This window comes from Pelophylax lessonae (assembly GCF_965119305.1).
Source record: "Pelophylax lessonae genome assembly, chromosome: 5".
Taxonomy (NCBI): domain Eukaryota; kingdom Metazoa; phylum Chordata; class Amphibia; order Anura; family Ranidae; genus Pelophylax; species Pelophylax lessonae.
Genome location: NC_138772.1, coordinates 439,257,542 through 439,277,188, shown reverse-complemented (window position 1 = coordinate 439,277,188; position 19,647 = coordinate 439,257,542). Strand labels below are relative to the sequence as shown.

General features: G+C 45.5%; 1 protein-coding gene across 4 annotated transcripts in view; it reads left to right on the top strand.

The window, feature by feature from the left end:
* PDE7A (phosphodiesterase 7A) overlaps window positions 1-19,647 on the top strand; it is a 256,033-nt gene that overhangs the window by 114,814 nt on the left and 121,572 nt on the right. For all 4 annotated transcript variants that reach the window (XM_082259748.1, XM_082259747.1, XM_082259749.1 and 1 more), the window contains exon 2: window positions 2,879-2,939. In XM_082259748.1, the coding sequence (XP_082115874.1) occupies window positions 2,879-2,939 (61 nt within the window). The remainder of the gene's footprint in view (window positions 1-2,878; window positions 2,940-19,647) is intronic.

The following is a 19,647-nucleotide window of genomic DNA, read 5'->3' as shown; positions in this document are numbered from 1 at the left end:
TGGAATTGGGTTTTAACTTGCTTCGTAAAAAACTGGAGAGCATAGTTTTTATAAATCTATTTAATTTATCTAATGTTTGTCTCTGGTCTTGTTTTTTTGCTGTTATTTTCAGAGTCCATTCACACTGCCGCGACTTGTGAGGCGACTTGTGTGCCCTCAAGTCGCCCCAAGTCGCTTGACATAACAAAAGCAGTGTAAATCAATGAGAGCCGTCTTAATTGGCACTACTGAAGTCGCTCCGACTTCAGAAAAGGGTCCTGTACTACTTTGAGGCGACTTGTATCCCACTTGTCCCAATAGACTTCAATGGGAGTTGCCTCCAAGTCGGATCCTTATCTTATTTGAAGCGACTTGTGATCCGACTTTGCATGAAGGAGAAGCAAAATTAACCAGGCATTCCCCACATTGCAGCCATGCCTACAGTTCCTATATACCATTATCTCTGCCTGGTCTGTGTGAGTTGCACTGGTGGACACTGATTCGTGGCACTGCTGGACACTGATTCGTGGCACTGCTGGACACTGATTCGTGGCACTGGTGGACACTGATTCATGGCACTGATACATGGCACTGGTGGACACTGATTCGTGGCACTGATACGTGGCAATGGTGGATACTGATTTGTGGCACTGGTGGACACTGAATCGTGGCACTGATACGTGGCACTGGTGGACACTTGATTCGTGGCACTGCTACGTGGCACTGGTGGACACTGATACGTGGCACTGATACGTGGCACTGGTGGACACTGATTCGTGGCACTGATGGTCACTGATACGTGGCACTGGTGGACACTTAGTGTGAGGAAAGGGATATGCAGTGTAGTTAGCGTACTATATACCACTATAGTTAGATTCAAGTGATTCGTGGCACTGATTCGTGGCACTGCTGGACACTGATTCATGGCACTGATTCGTGGCACTGGTGGACACTGATTCGTGGCACTGGTGGACACTGATTCGTGGCACTGGTGGACACTGATTCGTGGCACTGGTGGACACTGATTCGTGGCACTGGTGGACACTGATTCATGGCACTGATACATGGCACTGGTGGACACTGATTCGTGGCACTGATAGATACTGATTTGTGGCACTGGTGGACACTGAATCGTGGCACTGATACGTGGCACTGGTGGACACTTGATTCGTGGCACTGCTACGTGGCACTGGTGGACACTGATACGTGGCACTGATACGTGCCACTGGTGGACACTGATTCGTGGCACTGATGGTCACTGATACGTGGCACTGGTGAACACTTAGTGTGAGGAAAGGGATATGCAGTGTAGTTAGCGTACTATATACCACTATAGTTAGATTCAAGTGATTCGTGGCACTGATTTGTGGCACTGGTGGACACTGAATCGTGGCACTGGTGGACACTTGATTTGTGGCACTGCTACGTGGCACTGGTGGACACTGATTCGTGGTACTGATACGTGGCACTGATACGTGGCACTGGTGGACACTGATTCGTGGCACTGATACGTGGCACTGGTGGTCACTGATTCGTGGCACTGGTGGATGCTTAGTGTGAGGAAAGGGATATGCAGTGTAGTTAGCGTACTATATACCACTATAGTTAGATTCAAGTGATTCGTGGCACTGATTTGTGGCACTGGTGGACACTGAATCGTGGCACTGCTACGTGGCACTGGTGGACACTGATTCGTGGTACTGATACGTGGCACTGATACGTGGCACTGGTGGACACTGATTCGTGGCACTGATACGTGGCACTGGTGGACACTTAGTGTGAGGAAAGGGATATGCAGTGTAGTTAGCGTACTATATACCACTATAGTTAGATTCAATAATCTAGTTTCTGTAGGGAAAGTGTTAAGTGTCAGGGTGACTGTAGTGTAGTTAAGGGTGAACTGACTCTGACTGCTATACCAGGGTGATAGAACTCATCCATGTTAGGGTGACCGCCATAAGAAAACATTTTTCTTAGAATTATTAGTAGAGCAGGGATGGGGCTCCGCTCCTTTTATGCCAGGGTGACAGAACTCATCCATGTCAGCATGACCGCCATAGGAAAAAGATAATTTTTCTTAGAATTAGTAGAGCAGGGATGGGGCTCTGCTCCTTTTACACCTGGGCGTTTTTGTTTTAGGCGTTTATTGGGCATTTTTTGGGTGTCTTTGGAGGCAGGCATGACATCTGAACTTCTGTATAGGGATATATATATATATATATATATATATATATATATACACACGCACACACGTACATATATGTATATATACACACACATATATAGGTGTGAAAGGAGGGTAACACCATCCCTGCAAATAATTTCAGTAGCGCAGGGATAGGGTTATGCTCCTTTCACACCTATATGTGTATATATACCCCTATACAGAAGTTCAGATGTCATGCCTGCCTCCAAAGACGCCCAAAAAATGCCCAATAAACGCCTAAAACAAAAACGCCCAGGTGTAAAAGGAGCGGAGCCCCATCCCTGCTCTAATAATAATTCTAAGAAAAATTATCTTTTTTTCTGGTTCTGGACATGCTACAGAGCTGAAATTTAACAGGTAAACTTTTTAGACCCCCCCAGACACTAATTAATCCAAAGAAATCTAATTTTTTTTTTTTTTTTACAATTTTTTTCAATAATTGGCTCTCTATCAAAAACGACAATTTTTACAAACTTTTTTTTGGTGGGCAATGAGTAAATTGGCCAAATACAAAGTCGTCTATCATAAGTCGCTTAAAATAATTCACAAATCGCGCTGAAGTCGCGCTGAAAGTCGCCCCTTATGAGGCGATTTAGAGGTCGCGGTAGTGTGAACCGGCTCTTATACAATTGTTTATTACTTTTACAGATTAACTTGGTCAATTAATGTTTCTGGGTTTTTTTTCTCTTGCAGAGACGTGGGGCAATATCCTATGACAGCTCTGACCAAACTGCCTTGTACATTCGAATGCTAGGTAAGTAAAATTGTGTGCAAAAGACATGAAAGAACAAAGTTGGGCTTGTGGAGATAAAATATATGCTATCAAAAATTATTGTTGCCCCTTGCAACCAGTTATCGCCAACTAATTCTACAGACCGTGGCTTAAAAAAACAAGACATTTTCTTGTTGGTACAATGTTCATACACACCACTGTGGGACATGAGATGTGGAGTGCTGAATAAAAATGAGAATAAGCCTGTGCCACTGGGGCTCATGTATCTGTGCAAAATATTGATTCTGTAACTATAAATTTTCAGTTTGGCAATAATCTGACTAAAACTGAAGATCAATCCACTTAACTTTTGCCTTCCCTGGTTTTTCCTTTGCCCCTTTCATCAACATGCTAATGACATTTTTAAATAAAACCCTTTTTGTTTTCATGACATCACTTGTGCTTCTCTATGCAGTGCAGATCATGACTGGTGGGAGATGCTAGCAGCTTTCTGAAAATGTCACCGCATCCTGTCTTAGTACCCCTCTCAAGAGTCCTCAGCCCTGATTCAAGCGCTGGGCTGGCTTTTGGAAGGAGTTCTACAAATATTAAAATGCCTTGCTAGGCGGGTGTCAATCTTGAGGAGTGGGGATTCCTAGGCACACCTTTGCAATTGGTGCATTGCAACACACCTGGAAAAATTACCATAACATTAAGTGCCTTTATACATTTTTTGTATTGTAATAAAACACAATAAACTAAAAAAAAATGCTTGGTAAAGCTTGCTATACGCATGTTGAAGTGCTATTAATTTCGAAGAGCATCTCCAATGTACTGTTTCAGTAGAAGTCTGTTTCAGTACTGTTTCAGTAGAAGTCAAGGCATCCGCCCTATAGAGCACCATTATGAATATAGCTGTGGCGTGCGCTGCATTTAATTTTAGCCCATTTACTCCTTTACAGTGCATTAAATTGCATGCACTGCGTTAAGGCAGTTCATTTAAAATTAAAAGGCTGCCAATATACTATAGCATGCTTAAAAAGGCACCATTTTATTTTTTTTTTAAATCATAATGCACTACCATGCCTTGTAGCATGCTACAATGCAGGTCCATTGCCTCAGTGCATTGGGTGCCATTCAAAATTAATGGCACAATGGGCACAGCAATGCAATGTTAATAGGTAGCTAGGTAGGTGTTATTTGAGCAGTATTCTGGAGCATTTAGGAACCACTTTGTCTGCCTCTCAAGGTAAACCACTGGTACTCTGTGGGCTATAGCTTTTGACCTAAACGTTCATCTCTTGCTACCTGGAGCCCCACTATTTCACAAAACCTCTTCAATCACTCTGGGATGTGCTTTGTGTAACAATGGTGTATAATTGACATTATCACTGTCTAGTCAGGAGCCATCATCACACAGAGCACATCCCACAATGTAGCGATATGTATTGTTGAATAGCACTGCTCTTTCCATAAGAGAGAAGAGTTTATATTAGCAGCCACATTTAACTAGACTTGTGAAATTACTAAACGCTGCACAGCACTGGGCAGCCCTCCTGCAGTGCCAGATCCCCAGAGCGACTTTCTCCCAGCGTGCAGCCCTCTGTGCTGCAGACCTGATTATAGGTCCTGGAGCATAGCAGGTTGCACTAGCGGGTCACTTGTTGGGCACCACTGAAATAAAGCTTCATAAAAGGCAGCTATTGGTATGCTGGTAATCTATCCGCAATGTCTCCTTTCTAGTAATTTGAAGTTACTTGCGTTTTCAGAGAAAGTGAGGTTAAGACAAATTTAGGAAATATACTTTCTTTGCAGTGTTTGAATAAGGAAACACCAATCCAGAATTTGTTTACACAGAATATTCAAACCTTGACTTAGATAGTAGTATTTGGAAAGGGCTTATTATAGACTTTTTATTTTTTCGTCAACAGTCTGTGTTGATGGGGGAATCCCTCCTGCATTGCTATTGTGTTCTGTCGGCAGGGAGCCTTCCCCACGGCTATAGCCTCCAGCAATGATCAGGTGCAAAAAAGCCCCAACAGGCTGGTTGTACTGAAGCCGTTTGATGGATCGACTTTAGTATAACCAACATACCCATAGATGGATTGAAATTCAGCCTGCTCCTGCTGAACCAGCTGAATTTCTATCAGCCTATGGCCGGTTTAAGTGTTCATGCACACATAGTCATTTACAGGCATTTAGGGGCAGAAATCTGAAAGCATCAAAATCGTGTTTATGGGGAAGTGTTTAGGGAGATAACATGACCAAACAGGTCAAAAGCGCTAGGTGCATTTAGCTCTTAAACATTTATTCATTTCAGTGGTCAAAATAAATTAATATTAAAAAAGAATAGCGCAACCATGCAAAAGAAATGACTATCAAATATGGAGACAATCCATAAATAAAAATGGGGATTTAGTTCCACCATATGGCCATATCGTGCTCAAGCCCACCACTGCGTCAAAGTACCCCATTATCAGTGGGTCCTACAATATCCATAAAAAAGGGGTGAATCCAGCCTCTCGTACCCTTGGAGACAACACTCCTTGCTGGGAAGGTGTGCTAATGCACTGCAGGGGACTCCTCCTATATCCTATACATGTTCAGGGTTTGCTCCCCCAATTTTTTGCTTGTTTATTATGTATTCGGTCTGACCAGACTTCTGAGGTTGAGCATCCCATCCCCCACACACACCTGTACTCTATTGGTGTCCTCTATCAAGTAGATATAGGAGGAGTTTCCATTACTCTCTATAGGCAACCATTTTTCCTTAGCCTACAGCCTCAGTTCAGTCTCTGGCGGTGACATCACTTCCTTCTTTCACTCAGGGCGACCGACTGCAGTGGTAACATACTTGTGGGGCTCTGTTCTGCTGTCCTTCTTTTCCTCCCTTGTACAATCTTCCTGGCTTTCAGTTTGTCCCTGCGGGGGGGGGGGTCTGTGTTCCACAGTCATTGTAGCGGTGTGCTGCGGGGGTCTGCGGCGCGCTTAAAGAGCCAGTACCAAAAAAAAAAAAAATGGAATCCCAGGACAGCAAATTCCCTCCAGCTTTGGTGGGGGATTCAGGTTCCTCTGAATCCACTGCCCTGACTAATTTGTCTGCTCTAATGGCGACTTTGGTGTCCAAAATGGATGTGCTGATGACTGAACGTGCTGCTAGAAAAAGGCCTAGGATTTCTTTTTCTTCTGATTCTGAATGTGACATGGTTGCTGTAGGTAGCGTGCCCCTTGAAGGGTCTCGCTCTTCTCAGTCTGAGGGGGAGGCGGAGGTTGCAGGGGTGGATGATTCCCCCCCCCGGACGCCTGAAGAACGCGCAGCTATCGATGCGCTGATTCTTGCCGTGAAAGAAACATTACATTTAGAGGATGAGCCCAATCCTTCGGGCATTGTGTCCTCTTTTGGTGCTCACAGGACCCGCAAGACGGCGCAGGTTTTTCCTTGCCCCGCTGAGTTTCATCACACAGTGAAAACACACCTTCACGGTGCCAAAAAGGTTTCAACTTCTTTACCCTTTTGCGTCTCCTACGGTTTCGCGCTGGTCTGTGGCTCCTCAAGTGGATCACACTGTGGCCAGATTGAACAAGGCTACTCTGGTACCCAACGAAGATTCTCCGGTATTTAGAGATCCTACGGATAGCAGGCTGGAATCACTTGCCCGCCATGCTTACATGGTGGCAGGTTCCATGTTAAAACCTTTTTAGGGGCCGTCCTGTACGGGTGCAGACGGACAATGCCACTGCGGTGGCTTACATCAATCACCAAGAGGGCATCAGGAGTGCCCGGGCGGCCCAGGAAGTGACCAGTATTCTGTCTTGGGCTGAGACTCATGTCCCGGCGATATCGGCAGTTCACATTCCAGGTGTAGAGAATTGGCAGGCCGATTTATCTGAGCCACCATACCCTGGACCAGGGGGAATGGTCCCTGCATCCGGAGGTATTTCAAATGCTGTGTGCGAAATGGGGATCCCCGGATGTGGATCTGTTCGAGTCTCGGCTAAACGACAAGGTGGAAAGGTTCGTGGCAAGAACGCGCGATCCTCTGGCAGACGCCTCGGATGCGCTGGTGGTGCCTTGGCATCAGTATCATCTGTTATATGCCTTTCCTCCGATTCAGTTGTTGTCCAGGAACAAACACTGGTGATTCTGGTGGCGCCAGACTGGCCACACCGGTCCTGGTACGCGGACATCGTTCACCTGGCCTTGGAGCCTCCATGGCGGCTGCCGATGCGAGAAGATCTACTGTCTCAGGGACCGATCTTCCATCCTGCTTTACAGTCGCTGGCTTTAACGGCATGGCTGTTGAAAGCCAGGTCCTGAGAGACAGGGGTCTCTCCTCAGAGGTCATTCCTACTTTAATCAAGGCTAGAAAAGCCTCGTCTGGTAAGATTTATTACCGTACAAAGAAAGCTTATTTTGCCTGGTGTGAGTCCAGGGGCTTCTCTCCTCGTTCATACTCGGTGGCGAGAGTGTTGTCTTTCCTCCAGTCTGGTGTGGACCAGCGCCTTGCGTTGGCCACGATTAAGGGCCAGGTATCTGCACTGGCTGTTCTTTTCCAGCGCCCTGTGACATCTAATTCCTTGATTCGCACCTTCATCCAAGGTGTGCGTCAATTGGCCCCTCCTAGAAGGGAGCCCTTACCTCCATGGGACTTGAACTTGGTTCTGTCCGTGTTACAACGTTCCCCGTTTAAAAAAAACAGTAGGGAAATTTCGTTACCTCTGCTATCTAAAAAGGTTGCCTTTCTGGTAGTTATCACTTCTGCTCGCAAAGTGTCGGAGTTGGCGGCGTTGTCTTGCCGCTCCCCTTACCTGGTGGTTCATAGGGATAAGGTGGTCTTGCGACCTAACCCGTCCTTTCTTCCAAAGGTGGTTTCGGATTTTAACCTCAATGAGGACATTGTTTTACCTTCGCTCTGTGCGAATCCTAAGCATCCTTAGGAGGTTGCCTTGCATTCTTTGGATGTTGTCAGGGCGATCAGGGTTTACCTGTCGTCGACTGAATCCTTTCGAAAATCAGATTCTCTCTTTGTCCTTCCTGAGGGACCTCGGAAGGGTATGGCTGCGTCTGCGGCGACCATTTCAAAATGGCTCAGACAGACAATTGTACAGGCCTATTCGTTGAAAGAACAGGCTCCGCCCTTCCCTGTCAAGGCGCACTCTACCAGGTCGGTGAGTGCGTCCTGGGCCTTCTGGCATCAGGCCTCGGTGGCCCAGGTGTGCAAGGCTGCGACTTGGTCGTCAGTGCACACCTTTTCCAAATTCTACAAAATTGATGTTCTGGCGTCAGCTGATGCCTCCTTTGGCCGCAAAGTTCTCTGTGCGGCAGTACAGTAGGGGACCCTGGTTTTGTTGCGTGTCCCTGGCTGTTGGGGTTGTTTGCCCCTTTGGTTATTTGCATTCCTGGGTTGTTGCTTCTGTTGAGCTTTTTTGTTACCCAGAAGGTTACCTTGCTGTTCTTGTAAGGTTCCTTTCTCTGATGTGGGTACTGCGTTGCCTTTTCCGATGGTTACGTTTCCCACCCCTCGTGTACACTGCTTTGGGACATCCCCATTGGTGAAGACTGTATGAGTGGGCGGCGACTGTCGGAGGACGTAAGAGAAAACTGAATTTTTGTAAAATCTTACCGTAAAATTCCTTTCTCTGAGTCCTCTGACAGTCGCCGCCCCCACCCCTCTTTTGGGGTTCTTATACACTTAACTGCTTGCTACCAAACTGAGTTGGGATGGCTGATTGCAGGGGGGGTATTGGACCAGTGGGACAGCCCCCATGGGTGTGTCTATGTAAATGCTTTGTTTTTAACAAGTCTTATGCCTAGCTACTCCTGTGGAGAGGAAGTCAATACCCCATTGGTGAAGACTGTATGAGTGGGTGGCGACTATCGGAGGACTCAGAGAAAGGAATTTTACGGTAAGATTTTACAAAAATTCAGTTTTTCCTAGTTTTGATGCCTCCTGAGCTTTCCTGTTGGTCGGTGAGGCTGCCCTTAGGCAGGCTCTTGATGTAGGCAGGGACAAGGCCATTTTTGAGAATTTAAAATCATACAAACATGTACAGCTTCTTTAATCCCTTGATCTACTAATCATTTTAATAATGTGCTATATGTTTTGTCCTATTGCTGATTTGTAGCAGGTTACATTTACTCTGAACAGGTACATTGTAGAAATCCTGTACCTTCCCCTTGACATGGCTGGATAGATTAGTCATCACTAAGGGGAAAAAAGGCATGCGGCTGCTTTTTTGCATTATTTTGCAAACAATTTCTTTTTGACTGATTTTGTTTGATTTGCACAGTAAAGCATTGTGTAACCCAAATATTTTAGCATGTGAATTTCATCCATTTTTAGAGGTCAAACATTTAGACCCTGTTCAGACTAGAGCGACTTGTCAGCCTGACAAGTTGCGGTCAGTCGCTCGCCATTGAGTAGTACAGGACCCGTTCTAATAGGAATGACACAAGTCGCTCCGACTTAGAAAAAGGGTCCTGTACTACTTTGGGGCGACCTGGGAGCGATTTGCATAGACTTCCATTATGTGAAGTCCCTGCAAGTCGCGCGGCGACTTCACAGGTCGCCCCTCGAAGTGGGATCACCTCAGTGTGAACCGGCTCTTAAAGACAACAGAAGCCCTCTAAAAATTTGGAAAGCGTATAAGAGAACAATAATCAATGTTTGTTTAGTACATTTTTGCTTTTCAAATCTGGGAAGCACATGAAAAGCAGAGATGTAATATAAAATGATTTGCTTTAATGAACTGGTATTACAGAAGTAGTGTTCTTCACTCATACAGTTAGTAATGTATTGTTGAAGTAAAGTGAACCTGTGCGAATATAAATAAATGGATTTTTTAATCTATTTCTTGAAGTACATCACGGTACACAGAGCCATAAATCATAACGTATGGGTTATATAGACACCTTTGGGTGAAGGACTCTGGCAACCAATCAGAATTGATGCCCCCCTATATAACCCCTCCCACACAGGAAGTACCTCCGATCTATCCCCTGTTGTACTTCAAGAAATGGATTTTACAGGTAAGTCTGTATTAAAAAATCAATTTTTCATTTCGTACACCACGGTACACAGAGCCATAAATCATAATGTGTGGGATGTCCCAAAGCAATGCATCTGAGGGGAGGGGGACACCAAAAAATACCGCCATCTAACCCCAAAAAAAGGATTACACCGCTACCTGCAGAATACTGCGGCCAAATGCAGATTCCTCCTGGGTTCCAACATCCACTCCCTTTTAAATAAATGTAATAATGGTATTACTCACAGCTCATTACTCACAGCTCATATCCTAAACAAACAAAATGATACAAAATATGTGCTGGGTGATGTGTCAAATCACAAAGAGTGATGCTAGAAAACTAAAAAGAAACAATAGTTCTTTGAACTGTGATGGGTAGCTTTACCTGCTTATCTATCTATAATGGGTATTCATATACCTTTTCAGCATCCGCCCTTATAAAGTGCTTTAACAGTGCATTATAGTGACTGTGCAATCAATTGACAAGGAAATGAATCAAAATTGATCTTAAAAAAAATAAAATGTAAAATAATATATAAAGTTGAAAATATATATAAAAGAATGCAAATAGTTTAGTTCATAAATATTCCAGTGCAAAAGGTTTGTAAAAAATCATAAAGTGACAAGTGTCCAAATATTCCAAAGTTTCCTAGCTTCTGTGATGGTGTTTTCAAAAAAATAGTGCAGTGGTGGTGCCACCCTCCTTGCTGCTGTGCTATAAGGTAGGTAACTCAAACTCACCAGATGGTGTTGACCCACAATGCCTTACGACAAGTGGGTCAGTAGAGCTTATATGATGGATGTCCAGCAGGGTCCCAGCCGTCCATGTCCGGGTGGTCCTGGCTGCTCCTATTGGTAGGTATATTAAGACAGAGAAATCGCACTCCTCATGGTGTAGTATAAAATAAGATCCATATTTATTGTAAAAAAACATATGACAAATTCAACAAGTATAAAAAATGTGTAAAAAATGTTGGTGGTATAGCTAACTAGATTGTTAGTATAGGGGATCGCTCAAAAGCACTACCGTGGAAGCCAATTGTGGGCGCCAGTGATGGTCCGCCCGCTTGCGACACAGAGCTTCCGGGTAGTGTGCTGTGTGCGTCCTAGGTACCATTAGAATGAAGCTACGCACCCTGTGAAATGGTGGAGATAACCCAGTTGTCCTGGATCAATTCCACCCAAACCTTTGAGAGCCCCCCCCCCCCTTCACAGAGAGGGCTTAGTAGAAGGCTTGGCTGATTTCTGGGCCCAGGGATTTTTCTGACCCTGCCCTGAAGGCTTGGTTCCGGATCCAGATGGCTGAGGCCGTCGCCACTGTCTGAAAGTAGAAGCACTGGTATTATGAGTGCTGGGGATTTTGAAAGAAGGATGCTTGCTCTTCCTCTTTATGGGTAGCAATGTACTCTACCCCCCCCCCCCCCCCCCCGAGACCTTTTGGATATACTTATCCAGATCATCACCAAAAAGGCGTTCTCCCTGAAAAGGGAAGCCAGCCCATTCACAGTGCCTTTTCCAACTGTGCCATCCCCCCCCCGGGAGACTGCTTTAAAGCAAGACAAACTTGGGGTACTATCTTGAAGTGTACTCAAGGCTAGTGCACACAGCACTGATTATCCCCAGATACAGGACCTGTTTTTGCTAGTAACATAAACCCACAGTGACTCACGCAACCCAGCTGCTACTGCTCTGTGTCCCTTTCAGCCTTTGATAGAGGCTAGTGTGTTGGAGACAGTTCCTTACAGAACTCACCCATTCTTTAATGTGCGGCGTGATACGTGGCGTCCACATGCACACCAATTGCGTTAGAACACGCCCACCACGCGGTTTACGACTGTACTTAAAGGCGAACATTCCCGCACACGAATAGGCCTACGCCATAGACACGCGATCAAGGCAGAGACTAACATGACGACGCTTATGCGCCAGGGCGAACACAACAAACATATGGGGTGAGAGCAGCTTAGACTGAATCTTGTTGGTCACAGCTGATACTATTTGAGGTAATCAGGTCAGGGTAAACGTGATGTGAATCAATTAACGCAAAGAAACAATGATTTAAATCAAGCTTTGCAGCAATCCCATAACAAGATGTAACTTGTAAGCATAACATCCACCTCATGGAGTGATACATATGGCACATGGTCTCTGTTATCTTTTAAAAAGGAACAGTGCAAAAAATATTTACAATTTGCAATTATGCCAGCAATTTTTACCTTTTTAAGGTTTGCTTAATAAGTAAATATTTTAAAATGGACTCACCAGTTCTGCCGCAGGATTCTGTTTTGAAACAAAAATCCAATCTTCACCCATCACGGCGAGCTTGGTCTTGGTGACCTTTAAGGACTGTGTCCCCTATAAAGAGGGGCCACGGCCTTAGACCTGTAGAGCACCCTGCACGGAGCACCTTTTGGGGTTTTATATTCCAAGGGTCCGGATCCCAGAGTCCAGCGCCTAAAAAGGACAGAATTACAGACAAAACCTCGTATCTGCTTCCCGAGGCTCAGGTACCATCTTTTTAGTCCATTGACTGTTTAGGATGGATCTGATAGCTTAACCCCTTAGATTTATTTATCTTTGATCAGGGTAAATAGCAATCCTCTGTCTTCTTTTGAAGATAAAATAAGAAAAATGTGGAGAGTCTCTCCAGTGACCATCACCTTTAGACTCTGGTGAAAGTGCTTGGCATATTTTGAGACGCAGGGCTGCTCTATACTACAACTAATAATAAAAATAATAATAACCAAGAAATGCAGAAAGTGAAAAATGTAGTATTCTCTTACATTGTGATTAGGGAAGACATGTTTGCTTACATTGATTGTCAGTGGAAAAAAAATGCCCCCTTACATTGCTGGTCATTGACGTGCCCCTTTACACTGGTGGTCAGAAGAGGAAGGACTTTGGTGGTTAGTGAAGTGCTTCCTTATATTGGTGGTCAGCGGAGAAGAGCCGCATTTATAGGTGTAAAAGGGGGTCAATTGAGAAGCGCTTTCTTAGATTGTGGTGGTCAGTGTGAAGAATGTCTGCCTTACAAATTGCTAAAAAGATTTATTGATGTCAGTGATTATTTACTGGAGAGGCACAAACTGCTCATTGCTTGGTAAACCTCTAGCATTTTTTTTTTTTTTTGGATAAAACTTTTTAGAATAGACTCTTTGAAAATAATGCACTCCTGTGTGGTTGATATCCCAAAAGTTGCATACAGCTGCAAGAAAAAGTATGTGAACCCTTTGGAATGATATGGATTTCTGCACAAATTGGTCATAAAATGTGATCTGATCATCATCTAAGTCACAACAATAGACAATCACAGTCTGCTTAAACTAATCACACACAAAGAATGAAATGTTGCCATGTTTTTATTGAATACACCATGTAAACATTCACAGTGCAGGTGGAAAAAGTATGTGAACCCCTAGACTGAGATCTCCAAGAGCTAATTGGAGTGAGATGTCATCCAACTGTCATCAATGAGATGAGATTGGAGGTGTTGGTTACAGCTGCCCTGCCCTATAAAAAACACACACCAGTTCTGGGTTTGCTTTTCACAAGAAGCATTGCCTGATGTTAATGATGCCTCGCACAAAAGAGCTCTCAGAAGACCTACGGTTAAGAATTGTTGACTTGCATAAAGCTGGAAAGGGTTATAAAAGTATCTCCAAAAGCCTTGCTGTTCATCAGTCCACGGTAAGACAAATTGTCTATAAATGGAGAAAGTTCAGCACTGCTGCTACTCTCCCTAGGAGTGGGCGTCCTGTGAAGATGACTGCAAGAGCACAGACTGTTCAATGAAGTGAAGAAGAATCCTAGAGTGTCAGCTAAAGACTTACAAAAGTCACTGGCAAATGCTAACATCCCTGTTTGCGAATCTACAATACATAAAACACTAAACAAGAATGGATTTCATGGGAGGATACCACAGGGGAAAGCCACTGCTGTCCAAACAAAACATTGCTGCACGTTTACAGTTTGCACAAGAGCGCCTGGATGTTCCACAGCAGTACTGGCAAAATATTCTGTGGACAGATGAAACCAAAGTTGAGTTGTTTCGAAGAAACTCACAAAACTGTGTGGCAAAAAAGAGGCACAGCAAACTCATCCCAACTGTGAAGTATGGTGGTGGGGGCATCATGGTTTGGGGCTGCTTTGCTGCGTCAGGGCCTGGACGGATTGCTATCATCGAAGGAAAAATGAATTCCCAAGTTTAGCAAGACATTTTGCAGGAGAACTTAAGGCCATCTGTCTACCAGCTGAAGCTCAACAGAAGATGGGTGTTGCAACAGGACAATGACCCAAAGCATAGAAGTAAATCAACAACAGAATGGCTTTAACAGAAGAAAATACGCCTTCTGAAGTGGCCCAGTCAGAGTCCTGACCTCAACCCGATTTGAGATGCTGGGGCATGACCTCAAGAAAGCGATTCACACCAGACATCCCAAGAATATTGCTGAACTGAAACAGTTCTGTAAAGAGGAATGGTCAAGAATTACTCCTGACCGTTGTGCACGTCTGATCTGCAACTACAGGAAACGTTTGGTTGAAGTAATTGCTGCCAAAGGAGGTTCAACCAGTTATTAAATCCAAGGGCTCACATACTTTTTCCACCTGCACTGTGAATGTTTACATGGTGTGTTCAATAAAAACGTGGCAACATTTCATTCTTTGTGTGTTATTAGTTTAAGCAGACTGTAATTGTTGTGACTTAAATGATGATCAGATCACATTTTATGACCAATTTGTGCAGAAATCCATATCATTCCAAAGGGTTCACATACTTTTTCTTGCAGCTGTATGCAACTCCAGTCAAAGCTACTCTACTGTGGATATTTCTCTAATTTCTTACTGAGTTGGTATTGGAGCATACAATGAGGACCCAGGAGACCAGTAGCAATAAGTGTTTAAACTCTATGCTTTTTCCTGTGTAACAAAAACTTTAAGCAGGACTCCTATAAAAAAAAAAAAAAAACTTTACTGGACGGGCATGAAGGCTGCAGATGTAATGTCATGGTTTCTTCCTCAGCTGTAGGTAGTCCTTTCTTCTGGACTAATTGGCACTTCCATAATGACGTGGTCAGCTTAGGAGTCCTGTCCAACAATGGGGTTGATTTATTAAACTGGAGAATGCAAAATCTGGCGCAGCTCCATCTTCCAGATTTTTTTTTTTTTTTTTTGTCAAAGCTTTATTGAACAAGCTGAGGTTAGAAGCTGATTGGCTACCATGCACAGCTGCACCAGATTTTTCACTATCTAGTTTTAGTAAATCCACCCCAATGTTCCTCCAGGAGCTGGGTCCATGACCAGGGCCGGCCTTAGGTGTTTAGGTGCCCTGTGCGAGCTAATCCTGTGCCCCCCCCCCCCCCCCCCACACACATTTTCTTGCACATTTTTTGCACTTTATTTGACTTTCTTTTTTATGATCACTAATAACTTAGCCCTCCTTACTTTAGAGACCCCCCTTACATCAGAGACCCTCACAGAGGCCCCCCTTACATCAGAGACCCCCTTACATTAGAGAATCCCACAGAGCCCCCCCTTACATAAGCGACCCACCCCACAGAGCTCCCCTTACATTAGAGACCCCACACACAGAGCCCCCCTTACATCAGAGAGCCCCCACACAGAGCCCCTCTTACATCAAAGACCCCTCACAGAGGCCCCCCTTACATCAGAGACCCCTCACAGAGGCCCCCCTTACATCAGAGACCCCCCCACACAGAGCCCCCCTTACATCAGAGACCCCCCCACACAGAGCCCCTCTTACATCCGAGACCCTCACAGAGCCCCCCCCTTACATCAGAGCCCCCCTTACATCAGAGACCCCCCTTACACCAGAGCCCCCTTACATCAGAGACCCCCACAGAGCACCGCTAACAGAGACCCCCCCACACAGAGCCCCCCATTACATCAGAGACCCCCCCACACAGAGCCCCCCATTACATCAGAGACCCCCCCCACACAGAGCCCCCCTTACATCAGAGACCCCTCCACACAGAGCCCCCCATTATATCAGAGACCCCCCCACACAGAGCCCCCCTTACATCAGAGACCCCCTTACATTAGAGACTCCCACAGAGCCCCCCCTTACATAAGAGACTTCCCACACAGAGACCCCCCACACAGAGCCCCTCTTACATCAGAGACCCCCCACTCAGAGACCCCCCCACACATTGCCCCCCCCCCCCCTTACATCAGAGAGTTTACTTACCTCAGTAGGGAGGCACACGCTGTCTGCAGGTTTTCTTTTTTTCTTTAAACCTCCCGCCCACACATCCCTGGGGAGTGTGGGCGGGACGGGAGAAGGAGTAGAAGGGGCTGGAGGAGGAGGAGCTGACTATCTCCCCTCTGGCGTCCATGCAGAGAGGAGGAATCTGTCAGCAGCGGTGGATCGGAGGCTGAGCTGTGTGAGATACACAGCTCAGCCCTGCATCTGGGAGTCCGAGACACAGCGGGAAGTAAGCGGCGGCCGCGACCTGTGTTGACCCTGTCTAGGCCGGGGTCGCCGCTTACCTCCCGATGTGCGGCCTGATCATCTGCGAGCTGTAATGGCCGCACGGCGCCCCTGTTGCCCGAGGCGCCCTATGCGGAAGCACATCTTGCACACCCCAAAGGTCGGCCCTGTCCATGATGGCCTGGGCTCACATGAAGTGGTTTCGAATAGCTGGAGAAGGGCATATAGGGGAATTTGCTGAGACTTGAGCAATGTGCAGGATAATCAGTCAGCTGTTTTCTTTCATTTTTAAAGCTGAGCGAGCTGAAGATAGAAGCTGATTGGCTACTATGCACAGATGCCCCAGGCTGTGTGCCCCAATTCTAGTAAATTTTCCTCAAAGTACGTTCAGTGGATACTCACTGAGGCACAGGAGTGACTTTCTGGTTCAAACAAAGGATGTGACCAGTAGAGCCTTTATGTGAGGAACTAGCAGTCTTCCTGCCTCACATTAAATATGTTCATCACCTTAAGTGTGTTGCTGACTTTAACATGGAGACATCACAGATTTATATAAAGGAAACTAGAAATATTTAATATACAGTTATGTATTCCGATAACATCAAGGAATACACCTAAAAACTAGAAGATTTTCGAACAAACTTTCTTAAAAAGATTCACACAAAAATTCTTTATACATTCAATAACTTGACAAATGCCATTTGAAAGTACTTGCAAGTTCTGTTTGCTTTATAACATTTGATTTTGGAACAAATGGACTTTACTGAAAGAACCACATTCGCTATTAGAAAATTATTTGATTGAGAAAAATTTACCGGCCCACCCCTTTGAATTTTGCCATTACTGTGGTTGAAACTGAAAATCTGTTTAACCTCTGATTTATAAAACCAAATGAACGTTCTTAAAATGAAAAATTTCAAACTAAACTCTACTAGTGTATGTCCAGCTTTAGTGCACCCAGCTCATCTGGTAGAAATCTCTTTATGTAAATTGTTCTTTCTGTGATATGGTCTTCTTGGAGTTGGCATTTCCAGTGGATTTCATTGTCCTGTTGTCAGATTTGTTTCAGGGTACGCTGTGAGAGAACTTAATTTCTCTTTTTTTTCATTGACGGAAACAGCGTCATATCTTCATTTGACAGATGGGTTATGTTGTGCTTCCTAGGAGTAGGACACTAGGCGGAAAAGGGTTGACAGAGCTTTAACTACGCCCATGGGGCAGTCCCAGGTGGTATACTCCCACTTCCTGCTCCAGGATTCAGTTTTTATCTACCTAGAGTCAGGAGTAAGGATCTAGCTCCCTGCTGGGATTTCTGGTCCTGACATTTTTTTTCTCATTTTAACAACTTTTTTTTCACTTTTGTTATTTTACTAGTTTTACTGTTCCAGTGAGAACTACAATCAACTGTCGGACTGGGTGACACACTGGATATTCTAGATCCTGAAGATTACCCCAGTCCGGCCAGCAAGCGCATGCAGATCTCAGCTCTGCGCTAGGTTGGCCGCGACATGATCCCACTGGAAGGTCTGTCTTGCGAGTGCGACACCTCGCACGGACGCACACAACCTGGTCACAGCCAGGGTGTGTCTCCGGCCCCCAGCACCCCTTGTTCCAAGATGAGGGGACACCAGAAGGGCACCAGAAGTGCCCTAGCGGCAAAATAAGTGGCCGGTATTCTACAATGGGCGGAACATTTTTTTCCGACTCATTCCAAGGGGGGAAAATTGGCAGGTGGACTACCACATTCGTCAGGCTCTGTGTCCAGGCGAATGGTCCCTTCACCCGGAAGATTTATATCAACTGTGTCTTCAGTGGGGGACACCAGATGTGGACTTGTTGGCCTCTCGTCACAACCTGAAGGTTTCAAGATTCGTTGCTAGGTCTCGGGATCCTCTGGCAGATGCCGTAGACGATCCGTTGGCCCCTTGGGGCTGGTATCGTCGTGATTTATGCATTTCCTCCAATACAACTTCTGCCGAGACTTATGCGCAGAATCTAGGCAGAAGGGATTCCAGTGATTCTGGTGGCATCAGACTTTCCTCGTCGATCCTGGTACGCGGGCCTGGTAAGCTTGGTAGCCAATGCCCCTTGGCGACTTCCTCTCAGGGAAGATCTTCTGTCTCAAGGATCAATCTTCCATCCTGCATTACGGTCGCTGGCTTTAACTGCCTGGCTATTGAAAGCCAGGTACTGAAGGATAGGGGTTTGTCGAAATCAGTGATTCCTACCCTGTTAAGAGCTAGAAAATCTACCTCTCGAAAAATTTACCTTTAAGTTTGGAAAGCATATATTTCTTGGTGTGAGTCCCAGGGAATTTCCCCCCCTCCCCCGCTCCTTCTCGTTTTTGGAGGCAGGCATTGACATCTATCAAAAACGCTGGAAATCAGCCCAAAAAGAAGCTCATATACTTTTTTCAGCTACAGGCGTTTTGCAAAACGCTCAGATGTGAACAGGGGCCATTTAAATTAATGGGGTTTTTTTTGTTGGCCGTTTTGGAACGTTTTTTTTTAACGTTTTTGGAGCTGAAAAACACTCAAAAACGCCCAGGTGTGAATGGAGCCGGAGAGTCAGATTTCGGCTTTGGCAGTTTTCTTCCAAAGACCGTTGGCAATAAATTCCTTGGTTCCGCACATTCATGCAGGGAGTTCGTCATTTGGCTCCCCCAGTGCGGTCCCTAGTGCCTCCATGGGACCTCAATCCAGTACTGTCGGTCCTCCAAAAACAGCAGTTTGAGAATATTCGTGAAATTCCTTTACTTACCTTGTCACAGAAAGTGGCCTCCTTGGTGGCAATTACTTCCGCACGCAGGGTCTCGGAGTTGGCTGTGTTGTCCTGTCGGTCGCCTTATCTGGTGGTTCATCGGGACAAAGTGGTGCTTCGCCCCTGTCAGTTGTTCCTTCCGAAGGTCATTTTAGGGTTTCACTTGAATGGGGACATTGTGTTGCCTTCCTTATGTCCTAAGCCTAAGCACCCCAAGAAGGTTGCTGTGCATTCGTTAGACGTGGTTCAGGCCATTAGGGTGTACTTGATGGCAACTGAGTCAATTTGTTTATTCTTATGAAGGGCCCTCTTAAGGGACAGGCTGCGTCTGCTGCAACCATTTCCAGATGGATCAGGCAGACGGTGGTGCAGGCCTATTCCATTAAGGGACAGGTTCCTCCTTTCCCTGTTAAGGTGCATTCTACGAGGGACCTCAGTGCCTCTGGGTCTTCCGTCATCATGCATCAGTGGTTCAGGTTTGCAAAGCGGCCACCTGGGTGTCTGTACACACAT